At 35.1% G+C, this 27,178-nt stretch overlaps 1 protein-coding gene and 2 long non-coding RNA genes across 4 annotated transcripts in view; 1 reads left to right on the top strand and 2 right to left on the bottom strand.

The window, feature by feature from the left end:
* LOC141378595 (uncharacterized) overlaps positions 1 to 7,801 on the bottom strand; it is a 10,989-nt gene extending 3,188 nt beyond the window's left edge. Inside the window, exons 1-2 of the long non-coding RNA XR_012393474.1 lie at positions 7,640 to 7,801; positions 1 to 8 (exon numbers count right to left, since the gene is read on the bottom strand). The exon at positions 1 to 8 is cut by the window's left edge and continues 411 nt beyond it. This is a non-coding gene — a long non-coding RNA (uncharacterized lncRNA). The remainder of the gene's footprint in view (positions 9 to 7,639) is intronic.
* Positions 2,524 to 5,452, bottom strand: LOC141378591 (uncharacterized). Of its 2 annotated transcripts, XR_012393456.1 has the most exons (6): positions 5,216 to 5,452; positions 4,772 to 4,890; positions 3,677 to 3,803; positions 3,417 to 3,502; positions 3,034 to 3,076; positions 2,524 to 2,936 (listed from the first exon to the last, which is right to left on the bottom strand). It is a non-coding gene; the product is annotated as an uncharacterized lncRNA (long non-coding RNA). The 2 variants fall into 2 exon arrangements; XR_012393460.1 differs by lacking the exon at positions 4,772 to 4,890 and having other exon boundaries at positions 5,216 to 5,253.
* prkci (protein kinase C, iota) overlaps positions 7,155 to 27,178 on the top strand; it is a 36,606-nt gene continuing 16,582 nt past the window's right edge. The window contains 9 exon segments of the mRNA NM_131855.2: positions 7,155 to 7,487; positions 16,777 to 16,898; positions 18,989 to 19,078; positions 22,387 to 22,437; positions 22,547 to 22,632; positions 22,766 to 22,903; positions 24,118 to 24,175; positions 25,075 to 25,130; positions 26,812 to 26,988. Coding sequence (NP_571930.2) covers positions 7,408 to 7,487; positions 16,777 to 16,898; positions 18,989 to 19,078; positions 22,387 to 22,437; positions 22,547 to 22,632; positions 22,766 to 22,903; positions 24,118 to 24,175; positions 25,075 to 25,130; positions 26,812 to 26,988 — 858 coding nt within the window. The 5' untranslated portion in view covers positions 7,155 to 7,407.

The raw sequence follows: 27,178 nt of genomic DNA, 5'->3' as shown, positions 1-27,178 counted from the left end.
ACAACAGACTGCACAGCAGAGACAAAACACATTACAATGATCACAGCTGCTTATTTTCTGATAGCTTGCTGATACCATATTCATTTGCATTTCTAAGTATTTTAGCTTCCTGTTCCTCTGCTTCTTTCAGGTGGGATTTCAGTCCATCAGACACACATCTACATCCTGGTGGGCAAAGCGGACAGACTTACAGGGAGGAGTTTTTTCAGCTTTCTTTAATGACTAGAAATTTCAAAAGAACTGCATTTGCCAGAATTAAAAATGTACAAAATTATAAATGACTTTATCCTCACTTTTGTTCATAGTATCCTTGGTATATAAAACTACTAATTTTACAATAATCTATAGCTGCTTTTCCACTATCGTGCCAAACCGTTCTAAGAACACTTCGGTACGGTTACGGTTGTTTCTCCACTGAGCCTGGAACGGCGCGGCACGATTACAAACCGTTCTTGGCCCGGAATTTTCGGCACGGTTAGACAACCGTGCTGAACTGTGCTGACAGATTCTGTGTGTTGACGTCGCGACTCGGTTGCTAAGCTACCACAGCTGGCTCAGCAGAAGCGCGCTAGTCATCAGACATCCTCAATAAACTACAGTACATTTAATATAAAATAATGATCCAGGTCTAAACGATATTTGTAAAGGATTTTAAAACCATAGAGCAGTCTCTGGAAGAGAAGTGAATAACTCATCACATTCTTACGAAGATATTTTATTCATTAAAGTTATTATTTTATTGACTTGAATACAGACCTACATCGCTTGCATGTGAGTTTATTGCACGCAGCGCTGTATTCCACAGCACAAAACTCGCTCTGATCCGGGAGAGACATGCAAGCGACTTGCGCTGCTGACTTTTTTTTCCTGCTGCGCATCGAATAAAGCGAATAAAGTCACGCTTTGCATCGTCGATGTCCAAATTCCACAACAACATCACTATATCCATGGAACACGAACTTGCAGACTCTTTTAACAACGAGGAAATAATTGCACTTTTTAATTCAAAGCCAGGACAGCTTGTTAATACCGGCGAGACCAACTGAAGGACGGCGTGTTCGTGTTGTAATGTCGGCCGTCCAAAAGACTTTGCTTGAAAGCTTTACGGAGCGGCACTGTAACTGTCCAAGGTACTGTTGTATGATTTATATTATAGCATATGCACTAATAAACAAGTCAAAAGAATGAATGAATTAAATAAATATGGATTCTTGAATGTCAGTATTGCTTTTACTTAAAAAATATCAATACGTTTTCACAAATGTTTTATAAAAATAAAATGAGCAATTTTTATCATTTCAGCTATAGGCAATTATATGATTCAATTATACATAAGTTATATGACATTTATGAGGCATGTAACATGTTTCTGTGTTTTTTTTTTTTTTTTGTGGTGATCTTTATTATAGCTACGCAAATATTTTCTAAAACGTCTAGCAATAATTCGCCTACAGCTTGTTAGTTAATTATGAACACAAAAATAATTATAATAATAAAAATAAAATGATCAAAATAAAAAGATAATAGAGCATCATTTTGCTAAATATAATAGTGCTTTATATGCTTTAAATCCTGCGATATATTTTCATATTCGTTTTTTTTCACTTGCTGCATTCGTTATTTAATGTTTGAATAGTAAAACAAATAACAGCCATCGCTTAATTGGTTTCATTTTACCATCAAAATGTAGTATATTTTATATCATTATCAACTTTTTATATAAAAACGCAGTGTAATTTAAATAATTGTTTAAAAAGAAATAATTTAAGTGCTGTGTTTTTATTAGTGAAAGTGCCCGCTCACCTTTGACAAGGCCTGTCCAAAATTATATTTCTGCCACTATAATGCAAATGCAATATTATTGTTGTCTTATCATTGTTTATTTTTCTGTTATGTTCAGAGATTTTAAATATTATGTATTTCCCCTCCAATTATTTTCAATCATCACGTTACATTTTGGTAATTTTCCCTCCAAATAAAATTTAGCCAGAGCTGCGCAACATATTAAAGGGTGCACATGTACCTATATTTAGCACCCCTATATGATAGAGCGGCATAACAGTGTTTAGTCACATGGTTGCTTTTGCTTTTATGAAAATAATAAATAAATAGTTTCGGCTCTTATTTAACTTTAATTGAACAAAGGGAGCCGTTTACATTGCGTTACCAAGGCAACTACACAGCAAAATATGGGGACCCAAAACAACTCTATGGGTGTTAATTTCAACACTTTGAAAGTGTCTCATGGGGTCCACTCAAAACAGACTTAAATCAACACTTTCAAAAGGGTTGGCACATTGACACCGAAGTAAGTGTTAATTTTAACTCAGGGCAGAGTTAAAAAATGTAACTATATTTAACACCGCCTGGTGTAATATATTGTTATTTTATTCAACTCTCTTGAGTGTAAATATGGTAAAAAGGTCAAATAGACTGTAAATTACAAAATAAAAAAACATTTTATTTGAAAACATCCACCACTTCAACAATTCATTCAGTTTTTAAAATGCAACAATGCCAAATATGCTTTAAATGTTTTATTAGTACAGACAGTATCAACAAAATATGATGTCCAAACTTGATGTTTCATCAGAGCAATTTGAAAGTTCAATATAGCGTCACTCATAGTTTTCTTCTGAAATTACATTTTAAACAACTTGGCGTGCAAATCTTTCACTTCTGGTGTTTCCTTGGTCCTCCATATCAAACACAGCAGTTTAAAATGAAGGTATAAATGCTGTAAACTTGTGTGAAAACAAACTGGAGCTAGGAAATCTCATCAAGCATGTCCTGTGAAAGATGTGCTTCCCAGCCACAGGATGACCTTTTTATCCATGACGATGTACAGTAGTAGCTGCTGATCGCTCATCTGGTGGTTCCTGATGCACGGATATAGGGTGATGCTCATCTAAGAACTCTTCAAGACTCCAGCATGACTAAGAAAAATGTTTGAAAACAAATTGCAATCAAATTCTATGATATATTTAAAAGAACATTTAAAGTAAATAAAACATTCAAGAAATCTAAACTCACCTTTTGAAAATCTTCATGATGATCCACAACTTGACTCTCCCATCTGGTTGAGGTGACAGGATATGGAAAAGTAGAAAAAACACATATATCACTGTTGGATCTCCAAAAACAATTAGGTTAACCACTATGACTAGAACTGGAAAAACAGGCAGCTGTCTGTCCAGAATCCTCAATTTAACACAACACTTGGAGCAAAATTTAGAGGAGCTTAAAATCTTTTATATCATTTAGTGATGCTGACTTCCCCAAAATATTGGCCACAGTGTAAAAAATATTCATAAACTTACAGTTTTCTGTAAGCGTGCGCGTGTGTGTGTGTGTGTGTGTGTGTGTGTGTGTGTGTGTGTGTGTTTGTGTGTGTGTGTGCGTGCGTGTTTCTTTACCAGATTCAACTTGTTAGGCCCTTTCAGGTCCAGTATTGACGCCACCTTTCCTGGAGTCTAGCAGATGTTTCAGGTCCAAATATAATCTAAAATATTAGGATAAGCAGAAGAGGAAAAGTGCAAAGCAAAGAGCAAAACATTATTTAAGTAACAGTTCACCCACAATACAAAACTTATTAACTTCATGTCATTTGTTATTCTCTAATGCTCTAATACCCTCTCAGCTTTGTGAAACAAATACAGAACTTTATCAAACATACCTTCATTATTATCACCACATATGACCAAGAAGGTGTGCTTGGTCATTTCACCAACTCTGGAAATACACCATCCGTCTCTAATCAGCCACCGTCACAGGGTCTTGTGTTATTGTACAGAGAACTGTGGCTGTTAAAAAACAACAACACATTAGTATCTAACACATATGCATTACCTTCAGATAAAAAAGAGAGATGAACATCACAAAGTATGCCTCACACATTTTCACATATCTTTTGATTCTGATGTTGATTATTGATAATAAATCTACAAATCAAACCTGTATCATCATTAGGCTGCTCAAATATGAATCAGTTGATTAATTTTACAGACAGGTGGCTGTTTACAACGCACTAATAAAACGGAAATGTTGTGTACAGTACATGCTAAGTTTAGCCTATAGTTTTAAGCACAATATCATGCGGGAGAAAAAGCTTGACTAAGATGTTCCTGACAACAGAAATAGCCTAACTTACTAACGTCAGACATCCCGAGTTGGGAAAAGTCATTTTCGGGGGATACAGAGTTGATTTGCGGGAGGTTGCAGGAGAGATGAGTAACGTTACCTAAAGAGCAATGGGATGAGTTGCGCGCGTCGTACCTAAAGAGCGGTGGGGGTGACTTGCGCGCGACGTACCTGAAGAGCTGGGAGGGATGCGGTGGAGAGGGGCGTGCAAAGTGTTTAATGACCGGGCGGAAGACGCGCGATTTCCGGGAGATTATCATTCATTTGCGGGCATCTACTTGGGCATCTGGGAGTCTCTGTGCATTTGCGGGATAACGTTAACGTTAATCCCGCAACTTCCGGGAGACTTCTGTAACGTTAAATGTCTGATAAAGTGCAAACGCGGTCATTTAAAGACATTAATGTTAACATTCCGACTTTAATGGTTGTCAACACTTAATATAATTCAAGCGTAACTTACGTTATCACACGAGTCTAAGTTATGGACTAACGGTATATGGACGGCCACGAATGAACCAGTTTAAAAGGGCCGCGGTGTTTAAAATAACCAAATTAACGTACACGAATAACAAACAATCATATGTTTCAGTCAGGAAGCCTTTTACAAGTAAGCATATGCTCATTTACTCACCAGATATGTTTTAGAAACTCTTCAGAGCTCATGGAAACCGTCCTGTGTTGCCGTTAGCATCCGGGCAGAGTAACGTTAGGCTAACGTAAGGCTGCTCCGGGGATTCCCTCGCTAGTTTGCTTGGAATTAAAGGAGAAGTGTCGATTTTATTTTACAGATGGTAACAACGCACAAAATGGCATTAAGCGTGACAGAAATGTGTTGAACATGTACATTTTATGTTTTTATGCACTATGTATGCGTGAGCACATATAAAAACATTCTTGAAAAGAAGTCAATAGTAATGCAGTTAACGTTAAGCTAGATACACAAACGACCATGAATGAACCGCAGAAGTTTAAAATTGTCACTCCATTCTAAAGTTATTAACTTAACAACATGTTTACAACTGTATTTCCTCAAAGAAAGTAAGTAAAATACCAACATTTAGGTAGTTTGACTCACCAGTTGCTGTTCTAAACCTCAGATGGAAAATGGCGTCTGGAAAATTCTTCTGTGACTGGGGCTGCATGAATTCCCGGATGTTGGAAATAACTCCACCAAGTGTAGAAAAGATAACTCCTTGATTTCGCACTGAATAAAATCAATTCTAACTCTTATAATATTCATTTATCAAAATCTAACTCTTTAACGTCAACACTTTACTCTCAAATGCTTCAACACCGAGAATTTAACTCTGATGAATTTGCTGTGTACTGATGCGTTTTGTGTAATGTTTTAAAGAGCTTTGTCGCAGCACGACAGTGGAAAATGAAACCGTATCCGTGCTGTCTGGCCCGGTTTGGCACGGAATGGAACAGTTCTGTTTAAAGAACGATTCAGCACGATAGTGGAAAAGCGGCTTTTGACAAAAAAACTATCTTTCAGCTATTCAATGTTGTAATATGATGTTACAAAAGATTTTTATCTCAGATAAATGCTGGTCTTTCGATATTTTTAAACATCAAATAAAAAAAAGAATTTAAATGTTAATAAACATTGATAAACATAATAATAATAATAATAATAATAATAATAATAATAATAATAATAATAATAATAGGACTGTTTTTGTTGTACTTTGGAGTCAATGCAGGTTTGGTGAGCAGAAGAGACTTAATGAAGAAGAGACTTAATAGATGTTAGCTTAATAGATAGTGTTTTCCCTATAGAAATTATTGTGTTAATAAATTATTAAAAAATAAATAAATATGCAAATAAATAAATGTATATAAAATTACACAAATATTGGGGGAAAAAGTAAAAGATTATTTCCCCCTTCAAACGCTTATTCATTTCTTGAACATAGTTCTGTATTTACTTTTCCTCAAGTCAACATGCTAATGAAAATAGATGAATAAACATTTGAAAGAGGGTAAATAAACTTTCAGTTTAGCATTTTCCTAATTCCTCAACTTTTGTGTAATTTATTTAATAATTTGCCTACCCGCATTATTCATTTAAATATTTATTTATGCAGGAATTTGTGGATTTTAATATTCATTTATTCATTTATTTGATTATTTGATTATTTATTTATTACTTATTTATTTTATTTATGCAGGGACTTATAGATTTATTTACTAATTTATTTATATATTGGCGTATTTATTTATTGTTTTTGCAGGTTTCGTCCTTCATACCATCGTGCCTTGAGAGCATAATGTGTGCTGATATGTCTCATTTAGTTTCTGTTTTCCAATTAGGCTATATAAAGCAAATGGCAAATATTTTGAAGTTTTATTGGGTAAAGGAGATGTCATTTAGCATTGCTAAGATTTTGATTTATTGGTTAAATATAAGGCTTTTTTTTCTGATGTGGAAACGTGTGACGATTTACAAGTTCAAAAGTAAAAATATCCTAATAAAGAAAAACAGGGACAATTTTTATTTATCTAGGTATATGGGCCCTCTATTATTAAGAACTGCCCCTGTTAATATTGTACACAGTTTAAGAAACTGCCCTTGTCCGAGTATTAAAAGGCTATGAAGTTTTTGCGGCTGGATTTTTTAGTACGTTCACTCTGGGAAGTAGAAGGTAAGAATTAAACAGAAGTGTTAATTTCTTTATTAATCGCATCCCTCTAAATTCAATTATTCATAGACCCACAAAAAGCAGTGTAATGTACTTCCTATAAAGGCTACTGTTCTCCACCCTCTTCAATTTCTGTGTGGTATAATCGGAATGTTACCAGACTCTCCCATTCAACTAGACCCATTGAACCATATTGCCATAATACTCTATCATCAGCAATATTGCAGATGCCTAGCATTTGTACCCTTTTTAAAACTACAGTCACAAGTTTTTTTTTTTTTTGTTGTGTGACAATCAATCGCTGTTACTGTAAAATATTTTTCTTCTGGAAATCCCCCTCTCATCCTCCCCCTCCACATTCCGCTGTTTGGATCAGTCCGTCTCGAGGCCTGCGCGACAGAAGAAGGGAGTGTTTCCCCGTCTGACAGAACTTCTAGTAGTCCGATTAATTTCCGTTTGAACTTCACTAATTATATTTCAGCCAGGCTGTTTATTTAACCGGAGACGGCACTATTGCTGTCCAAAGAATACGTTTAGTTTTAAAACTCCGGTAGTTTTTCCTCGTCAGACGATAGCTGGCTAGCATCATTAGCTAAGCTAGCAGGAGTACGGATAGTCCATAATGCCCACGCTGCGGGACAGCACCATGTCCCACCCCGGAGAAAACCCGCACCAAGTCCGGGTAAAAGCCTACTACAGAGGGTAAGTAGCCAGTGAGACCATTTAAATATACAATTGCATTCTCACTTATTCTCAACGGTGCAAATTTTCAGAAACCAATGAAAAGCCAGCTAGCAAGCTACGTTAGCTAAGCTCAAAACAAAACTCTGATGAAGTTGTCAACTGAAACCAACCATAACAAATGAGCTGTTTCTTCATTACTCTCTCTGTATCTCGTCTTTCGTCTTCACCTATAGTTGTTCACATAAACACAGTGATTTACTGTTAAGATAACAGTGGTTTATATGGTGTGTTGTTTCATCTTAGGGCTTTCCCTGTCACAAAGCCGACTCACTATCTGTCACATTTAGAAGATTCTGTATAACAGTGTAAGCTAGGGGGAAAAGTGACCTGTTGGAAAAAGGTGTAGTTATTATGAAATATTTTTACTTGATGTAAATAATAAAGCACATTTATGTATAACTGATTTTTAGTCAGCTATTTCTTCGAGATGACGCTTCCTCTTGTCATGCACCTGAAAAACTTGTATGACAAGTATCTTTTGTCAGACCTGTTGGAGACTGAGTGCTCTTTTTACTCTTCAGTCCTATAGTATATGTGCATTTGTCTTGACACTAGTCAGTTTCTGTTTCAGGTGAATTTGTTGATAAGAATTTATTTACCATCATTGTAAGGAACCGACAGGTTTACCATGCCACAGGCCACTGTACAATCTTTTAGTTTGGAAATCTGTGTTTCAGTGAATAAAGTTAAATTCTTTAGGATATGAAATCCTTTTGAAAACTCTGGAGTGAGCATGAATTGATGATCTATGCTGTATAAAAATAGACGGTCAGAATTTCAGGGTGTGGACTATCTTGAAACCCACCATTTGTGTCTGAATGTGTGTTTTCTCTGGTTTCTGTTGTTTTTCCAGTAGGTCAGTTTAGACAGTATTTGAATCAGTTTCAACCCCCTTTCCATATAAACTTCTACTGTGGATGTGATTGAGGGAATCAGGGATTGTGTGGAGGCCTTAATGGCAGGTTTCTGCCTGAATGCAGTGGTTCTCAAACTTTTTTCAGCAAGTATCACCTCAGAAAAAAATGGTCTCTCCAAGTAGGGCTGTGCCAGTTGGGGAATATATCTAGTTGCGATTTATTTATTTATTTATTTATTTTACATATTGCAACTTGATTTAAAATTTAGTACAAGCTTCAAGTTGATTTTAATTTAATTTAAGTTTTAGCTCAATAGTCTTTAAGCAGTGTAAACATTTCTGCAACAGCTCTTAAAAATTGCCTATTTTTGTTTGGCGTCTGTGACTTTGAAACCAAAATATTCCCATATAACAAATACTGTTTTTAATTTTTATTAATTTGTCTATTAATGCTTCTGGAAAAGCAGACGCTATAATTCCACTTGTTAGCGCTTTCCTGTTTGTTTTCTTTTTTTATTGTGGCCGAAGTTCAGTAGTGCATTTCTGATTGAGCTGAATGAAAGTGCTCACTCAGTTGGCTAGTTATAAAGCCCCGGTCAGATCACATGATTTCGGCTCGATTTCCTTGACATAGGGTGTCATGGGAAGCCATAGAGGACAAATGGACATCGTGATACAAGATTCAGTCTTTTCTTCTTGTGTAATGTGGCGTAGTTCATGAAAAACGATACCGTGTCTGTGATACCTCACAACACCTTTACAGAATGTCTAGCATGTGTAATTTTCTGAAGCATAGCAGACTGTTTTTGAAAATGTTATTTATTATTTTTGTTTACATATATACATATATATTTTATATTGCAGCCTTGTGCGATTTAACTAATCACAACTTTTCAAATTGTGATTGCGATTCAATTTGGATTAATCGCATAGCCCTATCTCCAAGTACCACCATTATGATCAGTATTAAAATACAGTAGCGTAGCAGGCCTAATTAAGCAGCTACAACTTTGCACAGTTTAAAAGCGGGCAGATTAATTTCTATTATGAGTATTTATTATTGTCAGCTAGGCTTGGGCGATATTACGGTATTATGGTATACCGCGGGATCTAAAAATAGCAACGGTGTCAGTTTCAATACCGTTATACCGTCATAAAATATTAAATATCCTTTATTTAATGCCTAAAAAACGTGTGTGTGGTTGTCATCACGGGACAGTATGGAGGAGAGAGATAGAGGAAGAGGGAGGGGGAGAGGGTGAGAGGGACAGGGAGACGTGACGTGACGAGTCGCGCTTCAAAGTGTCCTGCAGTTTGGCAGTTTCGACTGAACAGAAGGGAGACGTGGTTAATATGAACGAGAGGTCTGCATTAGAGCTGAAGATCTTTGCCCGAACCCGGCGAGACCCGAAAAAAATCCAAATCCCTGCATTAAAATCCATCCCTGCAAAGGTGAAGCAAATTATGACGAAGTAGTAAAAAAAGAGAATTTTGACGGCGGTCAAGCCAGTCAGAAAGAGCGGTTATTCCAGCCGCAGGTATTTAGCGGTCGCTCATACACTGCGTATTACGGTAGAGCCCTAAACCGCAAGCTGACAGGTAAAATGACGAGGCCACTCGCTACCCTAAAACTACGGTCATGGAAAATTAAATGGATGTTCCTGACTGGTATAAGATGAATAAACAATCCTACCTAAAACTTGCAAAATCAGCCAGATCAGAACTCTGCATCTCGGCCTGTAGCAGTAGCAGTGAAACGGTGTTCAGTGCTGCTGGACGCACATGAGCGCAAGACTGCGCTAAAGCCAGTGGATTTAATAATGTTCCTCCACAAACACACGTAGCCTAATCTTGGTGAGTAAAGGGTTTTAAATTATAAATAAATATTAATTAAACCATATAATCATAATGTAGACAGAGTATACAGGCTAATGGTGGCATTATTCTTTTAATATTCAGCTTCAATTTAGTTACTGCCAAAATACCCGTCATCATTTAGAGTTTATTTGATTTGTTAAGCAAGATTTCTTTTCATTGGTGTGTTGGCCAATTTAAAGGCTAAGTGCATGTAGACCTATAGAGTGCTGAGATGTTACGATGTTACAGAGGACTTATTTTATTTCTTTGTTCCAACTTTCAAGTGGGATATAGTCTACGTTTGTTACGAATAAATGCTGTTAAAACATATAAATGACTCATTCTTGAAAAAATGCATTAGAGCTGTGAGGGCTCGGGCTTTATAAAGCTGTCAATCAAAATGTACGTGTCGGACTCGGGACCTATCGGGTATAATTTTTATGGCCCGATTACAGCTCTCTGCATTCCCGCGGGAGCCGGCCAGATTTCTTACGGTGTGGGAGTAAATTTCTGAATAAATCGCGGGAGAGATGTGTGTGTGTTTGTGTAAGACAGAGTAAGTCTGTCTGTCTGTCTGTCTGTCTGTCTGTCTCTCTCTCTCTCTCTCTCTCTCTCTCTCTCTCTCTCTCTCTCTCTCTCTCTCTCTCTCTCTCTCTCTCTCTCTCTCTCTCTCTCTCTCTGCCTAAGGTCGCATAGAATGTATTCAGTTTCTGAATGGTTTAGGCTCAAGCCAACAGTTTGGTGACGCTGTCTGAGCCTTACGTCATAATTTTTTTTTATTACGCCGGTAATACCGGATACCGGGGTAAAATATGGAGGCGGTTTGACGGTCTCAAAATTTGGACACCGCCCAAGCCTATTGTCAGCCACTTAAAACATTTTAAATCGTTGGAACATTTACACTGCACTGTGCTCACATGTAAAAAAATAAATAATGTTTGAGTTAAATGTGCTTTTAAAAGTAGATTAAAACAGCACTGTTCTTAAAAAGTTAAAAGAAAACTGCTGTACTTAAATGTAAAGTATTAACATATAAAAGCCTATTCATTAAAACCTGAAATGTTCCTTGGGCCTCATAAATATAGGCTATATGTCATCATATTCGTATATAAACTCTTTTTCTCAAAATCTTTCATTTTTGAAATATGTTGCATGCATTTGTTTATCTTTGAAATCTAAACATATTTGAAATAGATGATTTGCATATTTAAATTTTCAATTAGATCTGCTGACTGCGTGTTAGAGTAAGCTTTGTGTGTCAGAAAAGCAGTTCATTAAATCATACCAATCAACATTGGGATATTAAAAAACGGATATGCCCCCAACAAGCGTTACAAATATTGGGAGAAGATTAGCTTCAGATGATAGAATACATAACAAACATAATAAAATAAAAATTAAAATAAAAGGTTTAGCCTATCAATTTACTAATCACATCAGTGTTATCATATGCATCAAAGGGTTGAAAGTGTGTTCATTTTTTTTACTTTAATTAGTCAGCGATAGTCTGTGTGCCACTCGAAGGAAGCCTGGTATGCATACCACTATTTGAGAACCACTGCAGTAGACCACTGAATAAATTGAAGAACATTTTACTCTCTGCACCTTTTATATTCTGATTAAAAAGCCCCTGAAGCCTGGCTAAGATGAATTTCAGTCTTTATTCTCCTCCTCTTGCCTTAGTTCTTCCTTTTATTGCTCTTTCTACCACTCATGGCTGATCCTTTTCTGTTCTCTCGGTCACATGTAGTATGTCTGTAATAAGCATTTCAGATTTGACCTATATTGCAACTATTAAGCTAAAACATTTTCCACAGTAGAGATGTGCTTGGCTCGTGGCCCCTTCTCTGTCTGCAATAGTTAAGATTGTCACTTAAAATTATTTTCTTTAAACTTTTTCTTGATTTTTCATATGCATTACCAATCTCTAATTTGTGAGAACACTAAATTGTTAATATTAATTTTAATAATTCCAATTTTAATATGTTTATAGTAACACTTTAATTGTAAAGTTTTATTTGTTCATGTAATTAACATTAAATACTGTAATAGCATTTAAAGCAAAAAATCCATGTTGCATGAGTGCATTTATTTACCTTATTCTTCATGAACAAGCGGTTGCAGCCATTTGAATCTTTTTGACTCGAGACTTCAGGTCTTATTTACCTCCATTCATTTTTAGACATTAAAAACAGCTCATTATAATCACGCACATATATTTTGGGAATGTCTGAAAATACGTGCATTTTGGCAAGGGGTAAAGATTGAGATAATGAAAATTCTGCAGATAGATCTACCTTTTAGTCCCCTGTTTTTCTTGCTTGAAGGGATACCCCAGGATATATATAATAAAAAACAGAGATATATACTACATATACTTTTACTCAGTGCAAGAAAGACCATAACAATAAATTGGATGAAGCCACACCCTCCATCAATAGTACAGTGGATAGAAAAACTTGAATGTATATATAGAATGGAGTATATGACTGCTCAACTTCAACTAAAACTGGATATTTTAAACAAAGATGGGCACCTGTTACATTGTATCTGAATAGGACATAGAATTTCTAGCTCCTTTGAAACTGAAAATATTGTACGTTTGTTTTTGTTTTTTTGTAATTTATTTTGATTTACATCTGCGGCTACTGTGATTTTTTTTTCTTTTAATAATCACTGCTGTCACTGAATGTTCTGTTCTGTAAAATGTTTTAATGTATAAAAATAAAGTAAAAAAAAATAAAAAAAACAGCTCATTAGGCTACTTGATGTTACAAACTGCTATTTTTTGTTATGGTATTCTACTTGGTTTTACAGCAAGTAGTTTGATTGTTTTCTGACATTAATTATTTCTACTCACTTCTCACATGAATCAGGAGTTCTAAAACAATCGCAAAAACGAACACACTTCCACGTCAAAGAATAAGGTCAATGCTTTTTAGGTTTAGTTTGATTAAAAGAAACTGTGATAGTTGCTATGTTGGAATAAGTGTACATCTTAATGAGTCAGTGACTGTCTGAGATCTGTCCCCCGCAGAAAATATGATTTAAAAGGCACAGTTTGTATTGTAAATAACAAGGCTTTTTGTCCGTAGAGAGAAAACTATGTAACCATTGAGCAGCTCCTGTAAGTAAGGTTACTGTTGTCTGTTTTATTTTCTAAATGAAGTGATTTTTCTCTTTAATACAGATGTTGCCAGTTTATTCCATAATATTGTTATCTGTTTGACAGTAATGTCTATCAATGAGATGGGTTTGGACATTTAAAAAACGTAAAAAATCTGTATTGATTGGTCAATATGTTTTTTTTTTCAACCTTTTGACAGCTCTTTTAATTTGAAATAAAAAAAAAATATATATATTTATTGTCCCCCTGTTGGTTAGGGGTGTAACCGATCACGGTTTGTTAGTGATCTGTACAGATCACAACCCACAGTTCGGAACGCACATGTTTAATGACGGATTAATAACTTTTGAAACTTGTAGGTTAATCCAACATTTATAACAATTGCAGACAGATTGCCTCGAGTGTCATTCAAATCACATGTATGAAAGCATCATGGCTTCCTTGTGAAATATAATGATTATGGATTACGGTTGTGGTGGGACCTACGTAAATGCTTTCTTAGGTTATTAATTAAAAGTGTTTTCTGTCACTGTTTAGCCTGAATTAATGCATTCAGTGTAAAGTGCTGCATTCAGATCTGTGTTTGACCGAGAGAGATTCAGTTTTTACACTTTCAGTTCGTTACAAGCAATTAAATAACACGTAAGTACTGGGAGAAGAGTTTATAGTTCAGATATAGACACTGATGTTTATGGTAAAGACTGAAATCCGGTTTTAAAAAATGATAAAACTTTAATGAAACATGAAACTTTAAGTGTGAATTGTTGAATCATTAATTGAAAATAAAGATGATTTTCTGTACAATATGTTATATTTATATATTTAGCATCATCAGCAAAAGTAGCAAAGATCATTTTTCGTATTCAATATTTTCCTTTTTTTCAGCCGGTTGTTTTTGATTTTAGATTTTTATGAAAATTAAAGGTTCTAAGTTCTGTTTGTTAAAACCAGTGGCTTTTGCACTAATATTTTTGCATAAATTGAAAGCAATTGACATTTGTCTCCTTCCTTTTTTTGATGATCCGAAAAATGGTCCGATCCGTGACTCAAAAACTGTTGTGTCATCTGAACCTGGTGCAGTATAACTTAAATGAATGTAAAATCTGGCAGTCTTAATGTGCAGCAAACACTTGTTTTTTTAATTGTAGTCATGATGTTGCCAGGTATAGTTTAATACCAGAGTCGAAAATGCTGCAATGTTAGCATTGGTAAAAAGTGCCACAGACCGCATATTTACCATTTTGGAAGTTATATATTGAATTGTGTTTTTTTTTAAAAGATGCTGGAAAGTTTAAGGTCATATTTTAAATGTGTTAGAGTTATTTTTTAAAAAGTGTGGTGTCATTTAATGATCATTGTTTGCTTAATGTAGTGTCAACTGACATTCTATAAGCTCATCAGAACTATAAATTGTTTGAAGTTAAAACAAAGTATGAGCTAAACTAGTATGAAAGCACCTTAAATGATGACATCATTTCAGCGAACTTTTCCCTTTAATACACCTATTGTTTGCTTTAAAGGAATGGTCATATTTCCTTGTGTGCTATTCCTAGTATAGTACTTGACTTCAGTCCCCGTAAGCTTCCTTACAAATTCAGGTTCAGAAAATCGTGTTTGAGTTTCTTGTAAGTCGTATTTGACCATGGGACTGAATGTTTGCTCATCATGCTTGTTGTTGTAAAAGCAGTGTGTACTGATCCATGTATGCCCTACAGAGGAATGTGGCTTCGCTGCTTCCTTTCAGAGATGCTGCGCTTTCACAGGATGCATCTCTCACTACTAACATAGTGGGCACAAAACCTTCAGTTATATGCCAGAATATTGTTATATCGTTTATGCAATGATAAGAGTAAATCTGTCTCTCTCTGTAAATATGAACTAAACACTAGTAGTTTAGTAATGCGGAGCTATCATAATCTCAGAGATATTTGTCACAGGACATGCATAACTGCCTTTTATGTCTCGTACAGTAGCTTAATCGTAATAGTCCTGGATCAGATAAAAGCAGCACTTTTTTTTTTTTTGTTCGTCATAAGGTGATGTGTGGGATGGTTGCAGTGGCCGCTCGCAGGCATGTGTGGGTCAGTGCACTGGCTCGTAGACAGGAAAGACTCCCTGCTGTTAATAATTAACCAAAACAGTGTGAACTCGGTAGACAACAGAGAGTAAGAAGCTGCTGTGTGCCTCCTGCTATGGGAATATGCTAGTATTACAGCTTCCTTGAAACTCGCCATCTCTGATACTCCATGTACTGTGTTTTTGGTCTTAAAATGTACTAATATAGTATTTAGATTTCTTTTATTATCACACACAAAATTATTTATCATATTTTTAGGAGGGCTGTGCATTATGATGGTATAGATATATATCGAATGGTCATAAAATAAAAAATGTTACCCTTTATTGTTTATTTCTTGGTGTAATAAATTATATTGTACACAGTCGTACTTTTTCATACTTTATATAAGCACAATATTGCATGCTGTTACAGGGATGCAGATAGAAACATAAATAACCAATGCTATCTCTAGATAATTCAGAAGTTTTTGATTTAGTGGATGGGGTGGGAATTCTTACAATCTCACTGGTACAGTTAAGTACAATTTACTCATCCCCCAATGATGTTGTGTTTAGGGGTGGGGTTGGGTACCATGACTGACAATGCAATTTGGAAACAAATGATGGAAGAATAAGTCAACATGCCTCAATGAAGAAAAAGTTCGAAGTGCATTTTTGATGCATAATAAGTTATAATGTAAATTACTCTGCTTGTAAACCTGTAATCTAACATTAAGTTTGGTTCATGTGATCAGCCAGATAAGTGAGTACCGATCAAATCTGATCTCCAGCCGATTGATCAGTGCATCCCTAATATATATTAGAGAACTATTAATTGATTAAATAAATTTTTCCTCTCGCCCCACCTTAATTTTTCAAGAGTAGGGCTGCACAATATATTGTTTTAACATTGATATGGAAATATGTACATCTGTAGTAGTCAGATTGCAGGATCTGCAATGTTGAATTTGTGAATATAGTTTACCATGAGCCACAGTTATTGAAGATTTATTCCATAATAAAGCAAAAGTTTTTTATTTGCATGTGTTTTTCAGGCCTGTGATTAAAGCATATCAAGAGAGTTTAAAGCATTCAGGCATGAAAATTGTACCAGTCTTTAATAAAAAATATTCAATTGATTTATTTATGCAATGAAATCTAAGCACTGCTATTTTACATTTGATTAAATTCTGTATATGGTTTCATACCAAATCGAGGTATTTAAAGTCATCTGGGGAAATTATATACACATCACAGAAAAACAAAACATTGCATTGTCAGATTTTTCTAATATCCTGCAGGCCTAAAATGTAGGATTTTAATGAATGTCACTTTTTTTTCTGTTTTAGGGACATCATGATCACACATTTTGAGCCTTCGATCTCCTATGAGGGACTCTGCAATGAGGTGCGTGATATGTGCTCCATGGACAATGACCAGCTCTTCACCATGAAATGGATTGATGAGGAAGGTTTGTTGTTTCATTTTTGTGTCTCTTTGCTCTATTCACAGTAGGTGTTTGCATCTGTCTCAGGTGATCTGATCTCAGTCAGTCGAGACAGATTGACATTTACTCCTGGTTAACATGAATCTCCAGTGACTTCTTTAGATCAGGTTTCACTAAAGAGAACCTCTCACTCGTTTCATGATTACACACAGCTTGTTAAACCAAAGAGAGCTTTTACTTGTTAAAACTGAATTTTGGCTATTACAGTTAATTGACCCATTTTTCTAAATGAGCTGTTTTATAGGCTATCGTCTTAGTTGCTTGAGAATAAGGGTCACTTCATGAATAGTTTAATGTTTATTTTACTGTTTAACAATAAAATGCACTTTTCGATGTTATACTAATGCTGAACGGCCATATTAGTGCCAGAATTAATTCAAGACATGATTTTGCTTGCTCCTAGTTGATTCAATTTAGGTATTAAACATAGCAATACTCAGATAGGCTGTGGTGTTCATACGATGCTCGATTGGTACTAATGGGCCCAAAGTGTGCCAAGAAAATATCCCCCACACATTACACCCCCACCACCAGCCTGAATCGTTGATACAAGGCAGGATGGATACATGCTTTCATGCTGTTGACACCAAATTCTGACCCTACCATCTGAATGTTGCAGCAGAAATCAAAACTCAGAGCAGGCAACATTTTTCCAAACTATATTGATGAGCCTGTGCAAATTTTAGCCTCAGTTTCCTGTTCGTAGCTAATAGGAGTGGCACTCAGTGTAGTCTTCTGCTGCTGTAGCCCATCTGCCTCAGATTTGACGTGTTGTGCGTTCAGAGATGTTCTTCTGCATACCTCAGTTATAATGACTGGTCATTTGAGTTCTGTTGCCTTTCTATCAGCTTAAACCAGTCTGGCCATTCTCCTCTGGCATCAACAAGGCATTTGCACCCACAGAACAGCTGCTCACTAGATGTTTTTCCTTTTTCAGACCCTTCTCTATAAACCCTAGAAATGGTTGTGTGTGAAAATCCCAGTAGATCATGTCTGAATTCTTTCAAGACAAGTTCATTCAATTTAGACATTAAACATAATAAATTTTTGTTATTATCATATTTTAATATGTTATTGCATCTTATGCAATATGTAATTTTGTGTTGTATGTCCTGGATGCATCAGCATTGATGATATAAATAAAGTGTGTGTGTTTAACTAACCACAAATGGGATTCGAGTCATCACAAAATCTTTTGCACTTTATTTGAACCTGCATTTAGTGCTGTCCGCTTGATCAAATCCCTTGAGACAGATGTTAATGCCAGGTGTAAACGTGGCCTTTCCTTCTGTTTCTTTAACTGTCGCCGTAGCAACAAGCTTCCTCCTGCCATTCTGCTGAAGCGTCTGCCTCATTTGCACCAGCACTTTATATATTACAAATGAAGCCACTTTTGGCAGATTGCATTAAAGTCTCCGAATTACCCTGGACTCCACCGGCAGAACTAAAATAGATGGCTTTTACATGAGGAATAATGCGAATCTGAATGCAACACACAGCAGGGAGCGGGGTTTTATGCTGGAAAGATTGACTGCGCGCGATGATTAACTGCTGCATTAGTCATGCGAGATGGGAAATGGAGATGGAAGAAAATTCATTTAAATACCAAAATCTTCACCGTGCCACGCTGAGCCCAGAGTCACGCTGCTCATTAGCATAGCTGATCTGAGCGGGCCGTCATGGCGAGAAGTTAATCCCGTCTGTCTGCGCAAGCCTTGGCAGCGATGCCCGCCGTCGCTCATTGCCTTCTCTGTGATGTTTGATTGAAAGCCGTGTGCGTCTGTGCAAGAAGTTGGTGCCACAGGCTACTCTTCAGACAACAGCATTGACGTCAGCTTCGTACAACACCACGGGCCATGTTACGGCTTTATGATGTCAATCGAACAGATATTTTCTTTACGCTCCATATGATCAGAGCGCTCGGTTTCTTTTCTCTTTCTCAGGCCTGCTTAAATTCTCCCTCACTCGCCTCGTTTGTATCTTCGCAATGTCAGTTATGCTGATGTCTTTGGTGGAGAGTTGTGTTTGAGCGTTCTCTGTGCTTGTCATTTCAGGGGATCCGTGCACCGTTTCTTCTCAGCTGGAGCTGGAGGAGGCCTTGCGTCTATATGAACTCAACAAAGACTCGGAGCTCATTATTCACGGTATGCTGGGATTTGGCTTTTGATGTGGGTTAGCTAGAGTGCGTTTGCTTTTGTGCTCTCTCGATTCTTGAAAGAATTATGAGGGATGAAGTTTTACACCAGGTCTTGAGGCCCCGATGTACTCGCAGCAAAGTTCTTTTTTTGTTCTGGAAAAAAATTTAAATGCCCAGAGCAGCAGTAAACTGAGCAGAGAACATCCCGTCATCATCCTACACTGTTTAGATCAGAATGTAAATATGTAGTTTGGTTTTCTTCGCAATAAGAAAATAGGCATAGATGTAATTTGATACATCAGTTACATTACCTTTGTTTGTTGTATATAGTAGGGCTGTACAATATACATTAACAATGCATGATATGCAATGTTGATTTTGGATTATAATTCATAATTTGCATTCATATTTGAGGCATGTGACCGTTAAAGGGATTTAAAAACATTCAGGCATAAGAATTTGAACCAATTTTAAATTAAATACCAATTAATTTTATTGTATTATTTATACAACAAAGACTATGCAGTATTATTATGTCTACTGTTAGTATTCAGGAAAACAATGAATAACAGTTTATATATTTTTTTTTATTGTATTTTTTTATGCTTGTAGAGATCTTTCTTAGGTTTTTTGCAAATGCACCTGCAGAATTATCCCAAACAATTAACTAAAATGATAAAGTCATCTGGAGAAATTGTATTCATATTGCAATATATAATTGGAGAATAACAATTTTTTTTAATATTTTTCCAATGTTGTGCAGCCCTAGTAAATAGCACTTAATAGAGTAGATTTTATCAAATCAAACTGTTTTACTGTAACAAACATGATAAACAGTCATTGTTGTTTTTAAGTGGAGCTACTCTTCAGTTTCTGCTGTTAAGCAACTCTGTGTGGATGTCTGATCATGACAGACTGAACAGAAGAAATTAACCAGAGACTAAATCAAAGAGAGAAACAATAGACCCTTTTCACATTTCCAGGTTTCTCAGTAGCAGAAGTCATCATAATTGGAAAAACTTAGAGCGCAGAGAATAGGAGAATACAAAAAAGTTTGGAAAAAAAAATCTTATTTGCTCAAATAATAAAAGAAAAACTCCACGATGATGGTATAAAAACTTTCAGAAAAAGGAAAAAACAATTGTGTGAGAATAACAGTAAACTTGCTGTCCTGTCCCAACTGTTTAATGCCTCATAACAGGTTTATGAAAAGGTTCCATTGAAATAAACCAATTGGAGTTATTGTTAATGGTGTTTTCTGTACTTTTACTAGTTTATAAACTTTATTATAGTTCATTATTATCATAATTTGAAAGCTGAGATTATTTCAATGCACTATCAAATATAGTAACAAGCATATAGTTTTTCTGATTGTTTGTATGCACCTTAACCTGAACAATGTGAAAAAAAGTAACACAATCTTAATGAGAAGGTTTTCTAGTTGACCTTTTGGCTTTAGAATTATTTGTGTTCTTCGCATTTTAATTGGCAACTTTTGCTGTCATTAGCTATGTTTACATCCAAAGATGCAAATTAAATGTATGCGCGAAACTGGAATATTGCATAAAGTACATGCAAATAACGCAGAGTCAAAGAGAACAAAATCATCACTGTCTGATTAACTGCTGCCAAATATCAACAGTAAAAATGGAATTTGCTGCGTAATTGTTTTCTTTATTTAATAAATGACTTGCACCTCAGAAGGCTATCCCAACTTGCAGTGAACATGTGGTGCCGTTTGAAGGCGTGAGACATGGAGCACGTGGAGGCTGAAATGGTTAAGGCGTTTTAGAATGACCAAAACAACATTTCAGATGTTTTACAATGTGCTTAACCTGCTGGTTTATCCATTCACACACATTTTTACCATCACATGATCTCTTAAAAGAAAATCACATGACTTTTTTTTTTTTATTCGTATAGTGGAGTTTGTTTGGTAAAAGTGTTTCCATCATAGTTTTTGTGCATTTTTTACTCAGTTTATGATTTCCATTTATGCACATCTTGATGTTTCCATCAACAGTTTATTTTTACATGAGTCATAATAACACGCATTCTTTCAAGCATGTCAAGACCCTAGTGATGAGCTCTGATGAAGCTCCACATTTTGATGTTATGGCTCGGGTATATGTGTTTGTTTATTTATTCATAACAAGCCCTACAGAGTCATACAGGTCTTCAGATGCTTATTGGACAAATGAGAAAGTATTCGGGTAATGTTTGACAGTAGGGCTGCTTATACTGAAAAATTGTTGTTATTGCGATAATCGTATGTGCAATATCTGTATTGCACAGAGGTGCGACTTAAATTCACTTTATTTTATGTTCCAAGCATTTGTGTTGCATGCAAAGGTTATTTATATAGGGTTTATCTTTTTTATACCTGTAATTATTTTTGTACCCAGTAGATGCTATTATTACCAAAGGTGAATCTAGTGCCTCAGAGCAGAGATTTGAAAAATAAATACTAATATCAGAAGCAGGGAAATGGCAATAAGAAAAAAATGTCATGTTAAGGTTTATAGTCTTCACATTGTTTTAAAGTCTAAATGTTCATAGCTTGTTTTTTCCCCCTAAACTAGGTTAATTATACCTGTTTATATTCGTAGATTTGATTAGATTATATTCAACTTTATTGTCATTACACAAGTACAAGGCAACGAAATGCGGTTTAGGTCCATCCAGGAGTCCAGGATATAGGTAGACATTATGAGTGCAACTATAGAAAACTATGGGTAATTTTTACAGATGGATCCACTGTGAACATAATATATAAGTTTTCTTAACTATAATAAGAGATTTACTTATAGATTAACATACTGAACAGGTTTTCATTAATAATTCGGTACATGCAGATAGATATGAACAGAATATACAGATAGTTATTTGCTTTAAACAGGAATTACAAATAGATATGTACTAGGATCATTACATAAATGATTTTAAATAATAGCTAATAAAATAAAATTTCTCTTGGTAAATGTTATATCACAGGAAATATTGTTATCGCAAAACTCAACAATATCACATTTTTTGAAGTATCATGCAAGCCTAATTGACAGAGATGCATTGTTCTTCTGCCTGCTGGGTGAGTTCATTAGTTATGCTGAGGAGACGACGGCTGGCCACAAGGGCTTTCAGAAAAACACCCCCACCGACTGTCCGTCAATAGACACTGTCCACACCGGCTGACCTTGTAGGCCTGGACAGACTCTGTTTGTTGACCCAAAGTCCTTATCCGCTGTCAGACAGAGGAGAGGTCACAGAGGGGTCATGCAGGAGCTGTTTTTTCACAATCTCTCTCTCTCTCCACAGTGTTTCCTTGTGTCCCTGAAAAACCTGGCATGCCCTGTCCTGGAGAAGACAGTATGTGTGTTTTCTGATATTTATATCATATTTAAAAAAAAAATACATTTTGTGGCTGCATTGATTCTGTGTAAGTGGTGCATAGATTTTATTGACTTGTTGTACTCAGAGTCTATATACCGGCGGGGAGCTCGACGTTGGAGGAAACTCTACTATGCCACTGGACATGCGTTTCAGGCCAAACGCTTTAACAGGGTATATGCTCTTATTATATATATATATATATATATATATATATATATATATATATATATATATATATATATTCTTAATTTCTCTGTAGTATGTTGTGTTTGCTTTAATTTGCCTGTCACTTTGTTTTGTACAGCGTGCTCATTGTGCCATCTGCACAGATCGTATCTGGGGTCTGGGCAGGCAGGGATACAAGTGTATCAACTGTAAGCTTCTGGTGCATAAGAAATGCCATAAGCTGGTCACAGTAGAATGTGGTAGACAGGTAATACAGGTGAGGCATTCGCATGGTCAGAAGTTTGCTTTTCTAATAGTTTGCACCATTTGCCTTCTCTGTTGATTTCCATTGAGCTTTTATTATCATGATCTTATCAATTGTGTCAAATCCTTCAATTAATTAACCCTTTATAGGCCACTCATTGTAATGCTCATTGAAAAAATGAGTGGAATATTACTAGGGTAACTTTTAAGGCTTAAAATAAAAATAATAATGTAATTAGTATCAATGAAGTTACAATTTAAGGTTTCTATGGTTAAAACTATTAGCAATTAAAAATGAACAATAAAAAGTGATTAACAAACTGTCTTGAACTGTGGTAGGGAACCTATGGCTCGCTAGCCACATATGGCTATTTGACCAAAAATATGTGGCTCTCCAGGTGTCTAGCTTCAATTATATTTTGCAGTTTAAAAAATAATAACCATCACTAGAAATCCAAAGTTTCCTATTAAAAATACAATCATAATTCCTTTTTAGTGTGTTTATTTTTTACAGCAAAATGAATAAGAACTCAGTAAACAATAAAATGGATGTTTCGATCAATGCGTGTATGTGGCAAATTCAAACAACATTTATGAGTAGTGTGATGGCGAAAAGAAAAAAAATCTATAAATTGCCCTTTCTTCATTCATGGGCTTAAATTTGTTTATTTTTTAGTTGTGCACGGACATAAATAATGGTTTTGTTTTACCTGTAGTATTTTTAGCAGTATTATGTATATCTCAATGACTCTTTAAAAAATGCATTTAAAAAAATCTGAAATGGCAAACAAACATGTAAGTGAAACCAACCAATGTGGTTGGTTATAAAGCTCAGGATTGCAACAAAACATCCCAGAGATTTAAATGCAATTTCACACTTTCAACAAATTTCACACTTTTGTTTTCACATTTTACTTAAATTGTTCATCTAAAATTTAAATTTGTTGTTCATTTGATTTATGTATATTGATATTTGATTTTATGTATGTGACTTTTTTTTTCTTCATTAAAGCAGATTTTTTTGCTGAAATTATTTACATTATTACTTTAAAAAAAGAAAGCTAAAAGTAATCCATAATTCATGTTGGATTAAGCACTTTCTAAAGAGAGCCTATTCACAATTCACATTCCTTTTCTAGTTCAAGACCTTTACATTAGATGCTATTACTGCTAATAATACTCTGAATCTCAGTCTATCTGTCCTTGACCTTCTTACTATTCTTCTAGGACCCAATGATCGGAAGAATCGATCCAGGGTCGACTCATCCAGAGCACCCAGATCAAGGTACGACAGGCTCTCATCTATATTTGCCCTTGTCATATATGTATTCTATATAGGGTCTATCAGATTTTTCTTTCTTACTTGAATTTGAATTGCAGAGTAATCATTTTTTGAAAGAATGCCTTTTTGAGATTTAATTTATCTTTCAAACAGTTCTAACTATTCTGCCTCGGGTCAATGAATAATCAGCCTCTTGTGCCTTGTTCAGATTTTTCGTATATCTGATAAAATAAACAATGTATTTATTTGATCAACTTTTAGATTGTTTAGTAATTTAAACAGTTCAGTATTCATATTTTGCAACTTAAGTTCAATCTGGTAAACTTTCCTGAACCTAAATTGTAAAATGTACATATTCTGATTGCAACCTTTTTTAAGATAAACATTTACCAACAGATCAGTTTGCAAACATACAAAGTCAATCAGACTTTGTTTTATTGTCAGCAATTTGACTAAAAAAGAAGCTTGTAATGCAGAGGTGTTAAACAATGCTCATCTGAGTTATTGCATTCATTAAGTGGCTAAATTGATTCAGTACGATCTATAGTGGCTCATTGACGCCACTGATTTTCATCTTGAGGGATTTGAAATGACTGGATGGGTTAAGCTGATGTTTCCTCTTAGTAATTAGGTGTGCTCGCACTCAAACAGAGTGATGCATTGAGCAGCCCACAGGCGTGAGTCTTCTCACTAGATTAAGCTTGTTTGTTGGAATTAATGACGGGAACAAGCTTGTGGCTTTAGTTACAGTGCTGGTCAGATACATTTCAATTCCTTGTTGTTTTGTGCTTTATCAAAGTGCCCAGTTTGGTTTAGCGGCTTGCGAATAATTGTGTATAAATGAATAATGTCTGCAGGGCATTGAGCAATGACTTTTCTTGTTTCTCTTTGTTGTGTTTCAGTTCTGGGCAAAAAGAACTCAACAGAAAGCATCAATCATGAGGGAGAGGAGCATGAGGTAAGACATGCTTTGCTCCTGGCATCTACATCATCTCAGCTAATGCATTTACTAGTAAACAAGTAAAATACTGCTGCCTAAGATGTCCATCTCAGTTTTGTGAACCCTCAGGGTGTCAAAAGGGTTTTCCAGGGGGTCCATGTTTAAAAAGAATTCTTCATTTAATTGTTCAAATAAAACCACACGTTTCTACTAAATTACCTAGCCTTTTATTAAGATGAATAAAATTAATAATCCTAAAGTTGATTACAATATATATAATAATTATGGTCCGACTTTACAGTAAGCATTTATTCGTTAATGTATTTGCTAAAATTAACTAAGTATACTTGTACGGTATTTATTAACCATAGTTCAGCATTTATTAATGCATTATTAAAATCTAAATTCATGCTTGTTAACATTAATGAATGCACTGCAAGTTAACATAAACTCACAATAAACAAATGTATTTTCTTTAACATTAACTAACACAAAAAATACTGTGATGCTTAGTGTTTTGTAATTTTTTATGTTAGTAATTGGATTAGCTAACAATAATGAAAATACAACCCTTATTGTAGTGTTACCCTTATATTAATACGTTGTAGTAGTTATATCTATTATTTATATCTGTAGATTTTATATATAAATAATAAATCATTAATATACTAATTCATTAACACATCAATAGTTAAATGTGCTAAATATTATTAACATATAGATAAAATTAACAATAATAATACAAAAAATTTAATAATAAGGAAACAAATATGTGATTAAATAAATAAATGCAGTACTATAAGTGTTAAATGGTAATAAAGTAACTGAATAGAAGCTAAATCTTTTCCAAATAATACCCATTTATAATACGCTTAAAATGAGGGGTTCCTCGCATTCAAACTTGGGGGTCAGTAGAATGTAAAAGATGTCATTTAGATTTGTAAAATGTCAACTTGTATGTATATTTGTGTATACAACACCAACTAATCTTCAATGCTTCCCTTTGGATAAAGATTTATTTGGAAATATATCATAAAAAATGAGTTTTTGGGAAAATATAATGTTTGTATAAATATTAGTATTGTAAGAATACATTTGTATTAATATCAAGACATTTTTATATTAGAATATCAATGATTTTTATTTATTATTTTTAAGTTGGATGTTTATAATTTAAACCACAATAAAATAATAATAGCAATAATTGTTAATGTTGACTTAAAAATGTATTTTTTTTTTCTTTAAATGACTGCTTGCTTATTTAATGTTTTTAAATGTGGTTTGTAAAATTCGATTTGTCTTCAACACTCTCCACCTGCTCATGAAATCAGTCTAAATAAAAGCTAGTTGCAGGTGTAAATGTGGCTATTATGACCAGTGTGTGATTGGATGAGCTTTCAGCAGTCGCTCTCAGACTGATGATTAGGCTGGACTTGTCACTCATGCAGTGGTATGGGGGTGTGCACAAGGTCCATTCGGCTCTATTGATTTCCTTTCGTACAGCTAATAAAGTAACCTTCCATCAGGGTCATTAGCATCTGATTAAGGGCCTGAGCTCTGTAGCTCTGTGGCAGTCATAGGAAATCAAGCGGCTCAAGGGAAAAACAAAGAGAGAGGACAGAGAAGAACATCTAAACCAGGAAGCAGAAATGTGTGATTGTATGATACTGGTTTAATACTCCGTTCATGCATCCTTCAGGCTGTGGGCAGTCGGGAATCAGGAAAAGCGGTGTCCAGTTTGGGTCTAATAGACTTTGACCTGCTGCGAGTGATTGGCAGGGGCAGCTACGCCAAAGTTCTGCTGGTGCGTCTCAAAAAGACAGAACGCATCTATGCCATGAAGGTGGTGAAGAAGGAGCTGGTCAACGATGACGAGGTGACTTTTCACATTTCATAAAAATAGGAACTTGCAAACAATGCCGCTGTTATATCATTAGCATGATTTTGGATAATGAATAACACCTGACCTTTAAAAGCAAGCATTAGAGAACTTGTGAACTACCTGTATGTTGTGTTTTTTTTCTTGTCATAGAAAATTTTATGCCACAGTTTGGTTAGCTACAGCT

This window comes from Danio rerio, chromosome 2 (assembly GCF_049306965.1).
Source record: "Danio rerio strain Tuebingen ecotype United States chromosome 2, GRCz12tu, whole genome shotgun sequence".
Classification (NCBI taxonomy): domain Eukaryota; kingdom Metazoa; phylum Chordata; class Actinopteri; order Cypriniformes; family Danionidae; genus Danio; species Danio rerio.
Note: the sequence above shows the minus strand (reverse complement) of the source record. Positions and strands in the feature narration are given on the sequence as shown.